Here is a 12,292-nt window from a genome sequence, read left to right on the forward strand (position 1 = left end):
TGTTTACTTCAGTGAGTCATCCCTTTAACTAAAAGACCTGATATTAAGTAAAATGATTACAGGATCAAGTTTAGTTCCAAATATACCAAGCTATGGGGCTCCCATTACCTTTCTTGTGGAAAGGACTCCACAGCCTTGCTATCAGGAAGTTCTATATGTATACATTATGATAATAATCCTTATTTACCTGATCACATACTATTTTTTCCACAAGACTGCTGCCTAATTCAGTGCACTTGATGGAAGTACAAAGGGGCAGAATTAAGGTTGCATGAGCAACCGTAAATAAAGCATTTCCTACCGTTCAAGCACTTGATTTTGCAACCTAAAATACGATATGTACTGGGGCCTTGATCTTCCTGGAGAAACTATACAATTACTAAAAAGAAAAAGAGTACTTGTGGCACCTTAGAGACTAACAAATTTATTTGAACATAAGCTTTCGTGAGCTACAGCTCACTTCATCGGATGCTGTAGCTCACGAAAGCTTATGCTCAAATAAATTTGTTAGTTAGTCTCTAAGGTGCCACAAGTACTCCTTTTCTTTTTGCGAATACAGACTAACACGGCTGCTACTCTGAAATATACCATTACTATTTCCAGATTTCTTTGGTTTTAACTATAACCATTCATTATTATAGCATATTACATTTATTTTATAATATAAACTAAGCTTGATTAAATGCTTTCATCCAGACGGACTCTGCATTGTGTGTGTTTAATTTTGTTGTTCATCTAAATTTTTGGACCAAGTTGTGTGTATGCTGGTTATTTTTTAGAAGAACACATCTATGCATTTTTTATTTAATTTTTGTTTTTGTCTAGTTTTTAGAAGTACCAAGTAATGAAAGAGAGAGTCCTTCAGAAAACCTGGATGATGAAAGTGTGTGGATTCCTCAGAGTGTAAGTCATGATACCTGGATCAAGAATCTGACTTGTTCATTACTGGACAGTGGAGGAGTGAGAAATGAAGTTCTTCAGTTACTGAAACCAATGTGTGAGGTGAGCTCAGTTTATATATAGCTTCCATGTGCAGCAGCCAAAGATAATTGTGGCAAACTTAGTCATGACTCCTGTTAATATCAGATAATTTCTGTTATAAAATCACCATTTTTTTAAATAGAAAAAAAATATTAAGCACTCTTTTAGTAAAAAGAATGAGGAGAGCGGGGGGGGGGGTAACCCTGACAAAGGAGGTGCTGTCGTCACTATGAATAGATCGGAATATGAACAAGAGGCTGCTAGGCAGCTGTCCAACACCACTTTCTACAAGCCATTACCCTCTGATCCCACTGAGGGTTACCAAAAGAAACTACACCATTTGCTCAAGAAACTCCCTGAAAAAGCATGAGAACAAAACTGCACAGACACACCCCTGGAACCCCAACCAGGGGTATTCTGTCTGCTTCCCAAGCTCCATAAACCTAGAAATCCTGGACACCCCATCATCTCAGGCATTGGCACCCTGACAGCAGGATTGTCTGGCTATGTAGACTCCCTCCTCAGGCCCTACGCTGCCAGCACTCACAGCTATCTTCGAGACACCACTGACTTTCTTAGGAAACTTCAATCCATCAGTGATCTTCCTGAAAACACCATCCTAGCCACTATGGATGTAGAAGCCCTCTACACCAACATTCCACACAAAGATGGACTACAAGCCGAAAGAGACAGTATCCCCGATAATGTCACGGCAAACCTGGTGGCTGAACTTTGTGACTTTGTCCTCACCCATAACTATTTCACATTTGGGGACAATGTATACCTTCAAATCAGCGGCACTGTTATGGGTACCCGCATGGCCCCACAGTATGCCAACATTTTTATGGCTGACTTAGAATAACGCTTCCTCAGCTCTCCTCCCCTAGTGCCCCTACTCTACTTGCGCTACATTGATGACATCTTCATCATCTGGACCCATGGAAAAGAAGCCCTTGAGGAATTCCACCATGATTTCAACAATTTCCATGCCACCATCAACGTCAGCCTGGATCAGTCAACACAAGAGATCCACCTCCTGGACACTACGGTAATAATAAGCGATGATCACATAAACACCACCACCCTATACCGGAAACCTACTGACCGCTATGCCTACCTACATGCCTCCAGCTTTCATCCAGCCATCCATTGTCTACAGCCAAGCTCTACGATATAACCGCATTTGCTCCAACCCTCCAGACAGAGACAAACACCTACAAGATCTCAATCAAGCGTTCTTAAAATTACAATACCCACCTGCTGAAGTGAAGAAACAGATTGACAGAGCCAGAAGAGTACCCAGAAGTTACCTACTACAGGACAGGCCCAACAAAGAAAATAACAGAACGCCACTAGCCATCACCTTCAGCCCCCAACTAAAACCTCTCCAACGCATCATCAAGGATCTCCAACGTATCCTGAAGGACGACCCATCACTCTCACAGATCTTGGGAGACAGGCCAGTCTTGCTTACAGACAGCCCCCCAATCTGAAGCAAATACTCACCAGCAACCACACACCACACAACAGAACCACTAACCCAGGAACCTATCCTTGCAACAAAGACCCTTGCCAACTCTGTCCACATATCTATTCAGGGGACACCATCATAGGGCCTAATCACATCAGCCACACTATCAGAGGCTCATTCACCTGCGCATCTACCAATGTGATATATGCCATCATGTGCCAGCAATAGATTCATAGATACTAAGGTTAGAAGGGACCATTTTGATCATCTAGTCAGACCTCCTGCACAGCGCAGGCCACAGAATCTCACCCACCCACTCCTATGAAAAACCTCACCCATGTCTGAGCTATTGAAGTCCTTAAATCATGGTTCAAAGACTTCAAGGAGCAGAGAAGCCTCCCTCAAGTCAACCATGCCCCATGCTACAGAGGAAGGCGAAAAACCTCCAGAGCTCTCCAATCTGCCTTGGAGGAAAATTCCTTCCCGACCCCAAATATGGCAATCAGCTAAACCTGAGCATCTGGGCAAGATTCACCAGCCAGATACTATAGAAAATTCTTTCCTGGGTAATTCAGATCCCATCCATCTAATATCCCATCTCAGGGGATTTGGCCTATTTACCCTGAATATTTAAAGATCAATTACTTACCAAAATCCCATTATCCCATCATACCATCTCCTCCATAAACTTATCGAGTAGAATCTTAAAACCAGATAGATCTTTTGCCCCCACTGCTTCCCTTGGAAGGTTATTCCAAAACTTCCAATACCCCTTTGCCATGTATATTGGTCAAACTGGACGTAAAAGAATAAATGGACACAAATCAGACGTCAAGAATTATAACATTCAAAAACCAGTTGGAGAACAGTTCAGTTTCTTTGGTCACTCGATTACAGACCTAAAAGTGGCAATTCTTCAACAAAAAAACTTCAAAAACAGACTCCAACGAGAGACTGCTGAATTGGAATTAATTTGCAAACTGCATACAATTAACTTAGGCTTGAATAAAGACTGGGAGTGGATGGGTCATTACACAAAGTAAAACTATTTCCCCATGTTTATTCCCCCCTCCCCCTGCTGTTCCTCACATGTTCTTGTCAACTGCTGAAAATGGCCCACCTTGATTATCACTACAAAAGGTTCTCCCCCATCCCCACCCCGCTCTCTTGCTGGTAATAGCTCATCTTACCTGATCACTCTCGTTACAGTGTGTATGGTAACACCCATTGTTTCATGTTCTCTGTGTATATAAATCTCCCCACTGTATTTTCCACTGAATGTATCCGATGAAGTGAGCTGTAGCTCGTGAAAGCTTATGCTCAAATAAATTGGTTTTATGCCCCAAATCCTCCTTTTCTTTTTGTGGATACAGACTAACATGGCTGCTACTCTGAAATCACTTTTTTAGTAGGCATTCAGATACTAGATTGATATGCATGAGTTGATGAAGCTTATTTTATTTGTTTTACAGTAAGAGTCATATTGGCCCGTGGACCTTGACTATAGTTAGGAGCTGAGAAATGTGTTTACCAGCAGCTGACTGTGTGTGCTTGTGGGTTCCAGGTGAAAACAGACTTTTGTCAGACTTTGCTCCCGTACCTGATTCATGATATCCTGCTTCATGATTCAAATGAAACTTGGCGAAATCTTCTGTCCATGCATATACAGAGGTTTTACACAGCTTGTTGCAGATACTCCTCATCATCCAGCAGATCAACTACACCTGCAAATTCCAATTCAGGTAATGATGTGAAAATGGCTTGGAAAAGAATGATTTCCTCCTCTTTCTCTAAGAGTGTATCTGCACTGCGCACTTCTTATGGCAGACATGTAGTGTACATACCTGAGTAGCACCCTTAGCACTGGTATAAATAGCAGTGTAGACAGTGAGGCAGTGCATAGGCATGTGGAGTAAAGACACGCCTGAAAGGTGTGGGTATGTACTCGAGTGTGTAGCCTACATGGCTGTCTACTCACTCAAGCCATGCCTCCCTGTTGGCACGGCTGGTTTTAGTTGTGTAGTGTCCTGCTGCATCAGCTCTTCCCTGCCACAGTGAGAGACTCCAGGAGTAGGAAAAGGTTCTGCCAGCTCCCAGCTGCTAGAGCCCTTCCCCACCACAAGAAAAGACTCCAGCAATGAGGAAAGGCTCTCGCAGAGGGAAAGATTCTGGCAGCTCCTCACTTCTGGAGCCTTTCCTCACTGCAGTGAAAGGCTCTGGCAACAGGGCAGCTGAAGCCTTTCCCTGCTGCCTCCCCTCTGCAGAGCCTTTCATTGAGGTGTAGCTACACGTCGCAGCGTGGACACGGTGTGCTTTTCACTGCAGCATGTAGCTACATGAGCACTACATGCCTCTGCCAGTGATGTGTAGTGTAGATGTAGCCTATATTTCTAACACTAGATATATAACACACACCAGTTTTAGTCAGACAGCATTTAGAAAATCTTGTTTGTGCAATTATTCACTGTTTAATCGTTCACCTTAATGTAAACAACATCTTTTTTTACCATCAGACATTTTATGATGTGTATTCACACTTCTCTCTCTCTCTCTCTCTCTCAATATAAATTGTAGAACCAGAAACCTTTATTCGTGGAGGTTTAGATAAAATATCTCGACGAACAATGCTTGATGTTGTTGATTACTTGAGAAGTCAAAAGAGGTGAGTTTTTAAAATTAGCTTTGATATAAGATTATTTTTTTTCTCTGTACTAAAACTTGGTGACGCCTTGAAGGAGTTAGTGTACATGGACACCACTTAAATAATTGTAATAAGAAAACAAAACATTCAAATTAATAGATACACATTGTGTATTTGTGATATTGTCATATATGTCACACTAGTGACATTTTGTTGCATATATACCTGGAAATCTGCTCTCTTGAAAATAGGGGTCCTCAGAAGGGTTGTTGTAGATTAAACTGAAGGCAGTTTCCAAAAACCTTTTGTCTGGAAATATCTTACATGGTATAGGTGTGTTTCTTTTTAGAGATAAAACAGTACCCGTTGGTATAGGCTTTACTGTTACAGTGCATTTCTTTTGTTTAGCTTTATGTTACAGGGCAGGCCTTGTATTATTACATTAATATTAATGCTGTATTTAACTAGATCTCTTTCAGGTACAGTTTTTGATGACAGTTTCTGGCTGGAGTTGAATTACCTTGAGGTTGCTATGGTAGCACAGTCTTGTGCTGCTCACTTCACAGCTTTGCTCTACACAGAAATCTACGCAGACAAGATAAACTTAGACAAACAACAAAAAAGGTACTATACTTGAGGAATACAGATTCTTCACATTTCAGTCAAAACAGGCCATGTTGTGGATGTTGGTACAGGAGTGTTCTGTTGGAAAAGGAAAAGTGAACTATGTATTAGGAAGACAAATCTTTCTTTAAGTTCAGAAAAATGTACTGGCCCACCAAAGTGTCTCTAGCCCTGACAGAATGATAGCTATCAGATGTTAAAATCATATCTTTCTGATTACCTACCAGAACGCTTTCTTATCACTTCAGTTCCAGTATGATTTTAGTGGCTGGTATCTTGAAAACAACTAGAGCTAAAAACTAATACGTTCTATCATCCTAAAGTCTTAAATCTCACCTTCCAAATAGGATAGTATATTAAATTTTAACTCTAACAGTTCATGACAAATAACTTGCTTAAATTATATCAGAAATGGGGGAGTGGAGTGGAAAATTTAAACAGAATGGTGCCCAGAATTACGTGGTATTACTGTTCAGCATTTCATAATATACTGAGTGTAGACATGAATGATGTATACAATGAACATACAGCTTTCTTATGTAATTCATTATTTTTATTTTTTTACACTGATACAATACTGAATGTAGCGAATTGTTTGTTTTGGCTCAGAATAACTTCACAGAATTAAAGCAGTGAGCGAACCGCAGCCACTAGGAGCTGCAGGTGGCCGTGCCTGCGGACGGTCAACGTAAATTCTGTCTCGTGGCTCACCAGCAGATTACCCTGATGGGCCGCATGTGGCCCGCGGGCTGCAGGTTGCCCACCACTGGTGTACATCATTTCAGATAGGGTGGAGATGTAACAACTGGCCATACTGACTAACTGAGCAGCTCCTTGGAAGTTGTTATTCATCAGCATAAGTTAGAGCAACCACAAGGCTTACTCCAACTTCCCTTGGGGGCTGGTTTGGCATCTGGTGGCATTCACTTTTAAAAGCAGAAAGGTTGTAGGAAACTGCCCAACTCCAAGGTATGCCAAGCTCTTCTCTGAAACACCAGGGATCTGGCCCTTTTAGGGATTATTTCAGCATCTCTGTTGCCTGTACTGATTTTCAATTAATTCAACATGTTTGTCCCCTTGTTATAGATCTGCTTTCAAAGCATCTAAAAATCTAACATTTGAAGAAGAAAGCCAAAGTCCAACTATTAACAGATTGAGTGAGAAAAGTAAAGAAGAAACTGGAATAAGCTTACAGGTATGGAATAGTGCCTTCCTCATATGAAATATTATCTAATCTTAAAATAAACCTACCTAATGAAATGAAATAATTAACTTATGTATTTCCAATGTAAGCAATATTTCTTGTCTGAGTTTTGAGCCCAGCTGGTCAAAACTCAGAGAAATATTTTCTTGAATGTTCCCTCCTGCTCCCCCATCCCCCTTCCGAAACTTTTTTGAGCAAATTTTTTTTTTTACCAGCTCTAGTTCAAAGTAAAATGTTCAGTTGCCTTCATTGATGAGCTGAATAGGGTATTTGGGAACACATCAGCCCTTGCTCACACTAACTCATCTGAAATAGCAGTAGCAGACAATTATATAAAAGCACAGAGAAACAATTTTTGCTCATAAAAGAACTGATCATATGGTCACCGTTGACTGAGCTTTTGTTCCAGAGAGATGCTACGTATATCAATAAAATATAGCAAGTGGACGATCGTAGTGAGTTTGAATGACCAAGAACAGCTCTCTCAGATCAAAACAGCATGACTATGGTGTTACACAATAGTATACTCTGCATTTGTGTCATGTTGCACAAATCTATTTACTACTTATTCTGAGTCAGTAATCGCTCTCAACTAATATTTCATTCTTCATAAATCACATTCACCAACTTTCAGATTGTCAGCTTCACATCTTATGTTGATTAATTTTATGCTACTTTTGCCTTTTAGCCAAATTTGCTAAATTCTTTTAAAAATCTTAACAATAAGCATTTAGAGAGTCTCTAGTCTAGGCAGTCTGACGATATTGCACTGGATCTCAGTATTCCTGCTTTTGATGTAAATGTCAAACATTGTTAACCATCTAGGACATGATTTTCTAATCCATATATATAGATGTTTATGTATACTATAATTGAAGTTGTTCCAAAGTAATTTATGAAATGTTTTGTTTTGTGATGGTATGTCTTAGGATCTTCTCATGGAAATATACAGAAGTATAGGAGAGCCTGATAGTCTCTATGGCTGTGGTGGAGGAAGAATGTTACAGCCATTAGCTAGGTACAATTTATTCATTTTTTATAAAAACATAATTTTATTTATGAAGCATTTGAAATCTCAGAACTACTCTTTATGTATAACAGGATAAGAACATATGAGCATGAGGCCATATGGGGAAAGGCCCTTGTAACGTATGACCTTGAAGCAAGCCTCCCTCCAGCTACTCGCCAGGCAGGAATAATAGAGGTAATTCACTCCTTTAATAGGAAATAAATACAGGAATCACCCCCTCTAGTGATCAGAAGTATTCTTGCTTAAGTAAACCTGAAATTGATTTTGTTCTGGTATTCTGTTAACATAATAGTCTGGGCTTTAGTCTTTGATGTATTTTCATATAGGAGCACTTTAATTATGACCATACTATGTATTATTAGTATGAGATGCTATATTGTATTTTTGTCTTGGAAGCCTGCAACCATATCACCTTGTACTATGACATTCATCAGATATTTAAAACTAAGAAGAGTTAAGTCATTACTCAAACTCAAGATCTCCTAAAAACACAGGTGCTGCAGGAAGTAATGGTATTGTTAGCGCGCTGCCACCTGAATCATTATAGAGCAGTGACTTCATTTGCGGACCCTACAAAATTTCAAATGGAGGTGCAGACCCCTTTGGAAACCTTAGGCATAGTCTGCAAACTCCCATGTGTCAAACCACAGGTTGAAAACCAATGTTCTGTGGCAACGACAACTTTTCGTGGACCTCTTAGACATAGTCTGTGGACCACAGGTTGAAAACCACTGCTATAGAATCCTCCAGTACACTGTCCTGCTGGATGGTACCATCTTTCAGATAAAAAGTAAAATTGAGGTATTGTCTACATGTGGTCATTAAATACACAGTGGCATGTTTTGTAAGACATGGGATGTTCACCCCAATATTCGGCTAAATTCCAACTTTGATAACTAATTTCTGCCTATCTAAATTTCCTCCTGCAGTTTCAGTTTAATCTGGGATTCTTCCTTTACTGCTCCAAAACCATTTGCTACTGCTGTGCACTGTTGAACATCTTTCATGTTCCTCTTCAGGAGTAGCTGCATTTCATTACTTAGTTAAATGATCCAAATATATAGAAAGATCCTTTACCAACTCCACAGGAGTACTGAGGCTTAATTAGGGAAAAATCTTGTCAATCCTTCATGTCACCAGTGCAGAAGGCCCTTTAGTCAGTGATCTGCTGCGGTGCCACTGCCCAAGAGTGGGGAAGTGAAAAAATTGCACTGGCAGTTCATTTCTCATGTGTCAAGAAGATTTGTTCTGTGGAGGATGTTTTGGGAGATGGCTGAGGCTGGAGCCTTTTTATTTGTGAATGCTTTACACTTAGAGTTCTTAGGTTAGAAATAATGGTAGTTCCACACCTGGAACTCTTACTTTGGTAACAAAAGGGTAAGCAAATCCATTTGAAAAGCAGCCCAGACTAGTGAAATGTTGCCTTTTTTTTTTTAATCTTACTGATTGTAGGCCTTGCAGAATTTTGGGCTTTGCCATACTCTTTCCACCTATTTAAAAGGCTTGGAATATGAAAACACAGAGTGGTGTGCTGAACTGAAGGAGATTCGTTACCAGGCAGCTTGGAGGAACATGCAGTGGGACCACATCTCTTCTGCTAAGTAAACCAACTTCTCTGTTTATCTTTTCCAGTTCGAGTCTGTTAAAGCTTAATCTAACAATGCTGTTTGTTTTTAAGGAAAAGGAAAACTTCAAAACATAACTGCTGTGGGACAGAAATGGGGCAGTATTGTTTATTGAATTGAATTTAAATGCACAATTGAAATAAAAACAAAAAGCCATCCTCTTTCATGTAAAAACCCTGTTTGTATTGTATGTGTATCAGTCTAACAATAGCATTTGCTATAATATACTGCATTTCCTCTTTTCATTTGCTGATAATTTTTCTTTAAAATCTTCTATTCATTTTTAGTCTCAGCCACAAGATGAATTTTTTTTTTTTTTTTTTTTTTTTTGTGTGAGGGAAATGATTTCCTGCATCCATTTTTGATTTATAGGAGAATGAAAAGATTGCTCTTTGATCCTTAGGAGTGACTTCACCAATAGTTGAACAAAAGTGTGTCCGATTTGGTTCTGTGGCTACTCCCTCATAAGGAATAGTTTATGCCTAAGGGTGACATGGTGTACTTGGCACGGAGTAATGTATACCATGTCTCTGATGAGGAAAACAAGTCTGTATTCCCTTTAGAGGGAAAAGAGACTAGATTCCCCTCCCATCTTGGTAAAGGCTTAAGTTACATCACTGAGTCCTTCTACCGATATTTTGCAAGCAGGAGGGGAACTTTCTCCCTGGCTTCTTCTATGGAGATGGATCTGAAAAAGAGGTGCTTCTGACTGCAGTACTCTCTTCTGCTACATCGAAACAGTGCTCACTTAAAAGCAACTTGTGTAGGCTGCTGCTCATCTCCATGTTTCCCGTCTAATGGAAGTCCATGTGACACTCATTCTTCCAGCTGCCGCATTCAGGATGCTCTCACTCATGTGAGGCTCCCTTGGCCCTGGTATAGGGAAGGTAGCAGAGGCAAGCTATTCTAAAATGATGCAGTAATGATGATAAGATTCTTCAGGTCCAGTATGGGAGGTGAAGAGAGTGATATTTGGGCCAGAAAGAAGGGGAATAGACAAAGATCAAGGAGAGGGAGAATAAAGGGCAGAGAAAAAAGGTTGGAAATAAAATATGTGGCCAAGAATTAAGGAAAAGGGAATCGTGTTGAAAAGTGACTGGCGAGAGAGTTTAGGACTTCTAGCCTTTTGTTCTCATTTCTTTTTACCTTTCTCCTTTTTTTTTTTTTAAATATCAATGAAATTAAATGTAAAAAACTATTGATGGTGGAATTCCCTCTAATTTTTTCTATCCATGTGCGGAATTAATTTTGTTATGTGCACCAATATCGAGGTAATGTGCACCACCAGTAGAAACCAGAAACCTAGGTATAATTTTTTTTTTTAAGTTACCACAGGGATAATTACTCTAGCCAGGACAGGTTTGGCATTTTAGAACTCATTACTCAAAGCATTAGCATAAGAGAGAAATAAGATTTTGAAATGCATAGACCAGTCAAAAAACTAAAATAACAGCACTTTGAAAGAATAAAATTACAGAGAATATATGTGTATTGCAGGAAGTATCAAGAAATAACAATAATAATAATAATACAAGTATGTGTTGGGAGGTGACTGTGAAAGACGTGTGTGAGAGGGAGGCACACTCTGTGTGTGTGTGTGTGTGTGTGTGTGTGTGTGTGTGTGAGAGAGAGAGAAAGGTACACACTGAGTGTGGATACACACACACACAGTGTGCGTCTCTCTCACACACACACAGTATCCCATACTCAGTGTGCCTTTCTCTCTCACACAGTGTGTGTGTGTGAGAGAGAGAGAGAGACGCACACTGTGTGTGTGTGAGAGAGAGAGAGAGACGCACACTGTGTGTGTGTGTGTGTGTGTGTGTGTGTGTGTGTGTGAGAGAGAGACATCCTGCCCCTTTAAGTAGATCCTCATTCATCAGTCTGAAGCCTGCTTCTTCAGACTCAGCAGCAGCCATCAGCAAGCTCCATCCCACTCTTGAGCCCTGTCATGTCCCGTTCCCCTCCCCCCAGCTCTGTGGAGATGAAGTGCAAGGGGAGGGGGACACCCTGAGATCAGCACCCCCGGCACATCTAGCAGGAGGCTCCCAGGAGCAGGTGGCCAGGGGCTCCAAGGCAAAGGGCAGGAGCAGTGAAGGAAGGAGCACCTGAAGTGTGCAGCACTTGATAGACTGGTGGGCAGCTGCACAGTTTAGAAGGAACTTAGGTGGAGTCTCATGTCAGTGTTGACATGCAAGGATTCATGTGTGTGAGGTCAGGCCAATGCAAGAAACACAAGCAGGGTTACATGTAGGACAGAGAAGGTTGTCCATGATTATTGGAGGCTGTTGTATCATTGCTTTGTGATGTTCACATATTTCATATAAGTTGTTAATGTGCTTTGCTTCAAAGCAGTTAATAGCGACATGACAAATCTGCTGCCATCTTGCTCTCTTATAAGGCTGTTGCTTCCCAGTTGCTGAGATCAACTTGACATGCCTTCAGGTTTGACTTCAGCGTGTCTTTTGGACTGGCCACCATGAGAATGAGTGCCTTGCTTTAACTGACCACAAAATATGGCACTAGGTATTTTTCAGTTGGCCATATGAATGAGATGACCAGACCAGCGCAGCTGATCTTTAATCAGCATGATATAAATACTGGACATCCAACAATGATTAAGAATTTTTATATTGGGAATATTGTCTTACCATTTGACTCTGCGAACAGAGTGAAGATGGCACACGTGGAAATGATCAAGTTTCCTAATATGTGT

At 40.5% G+C, this 12,292-nt stretch overlaps 1 protein-coding gene across 1 annotated transcript in view; it reads left to right on the top strand.

Annotated features, from left to right (window-relative positions):
* ATM (ATM serine/threonine kinase) overlaps positions 1-12,292 on the top strand; it is a 109,839-nt gene that overhangs the window by 68,642 nt on the left and 28,905 nt on the right. Inside the window, 8 exon segments of the mRNA XM_043504228.1 lie at positions 826-1,002; positions 4,017-4,194; positions 5,027-5,114; positions 5,562-5,717; positions 6,804-6,912; positions 7,851-7,939; positions 8,023-8,125; positions 9,404-9,552. Coding sequence (XP_043360163.1) covers positions 826-1,002; positions 4,017-4,194; positions 5,027-5,114; positions 5,562-5,717; positions 6,804-6,912; positions 7,851-7,939; positions 8,023-8,125; positions 9,404-9,552 — 1,049 coding nt within the window.

The sequence above is a fragment of the Dermochelys coriacea genome, chromosome 1 (genome assembly GCF_009764565.3).
Source record: "Dermochelys coriacea isolate rDerCor1 chromosome 1, rDerCor1.pri.v4, whole genome shotgun sequence".
In the NCBI taxonomy this organism is placed as follows: domain Eukaryota; kingdom Metazoa; phylum Chordata; order Testudines; family Dermochelyidae; genus Dermochelys; species Dermochelys coriacea.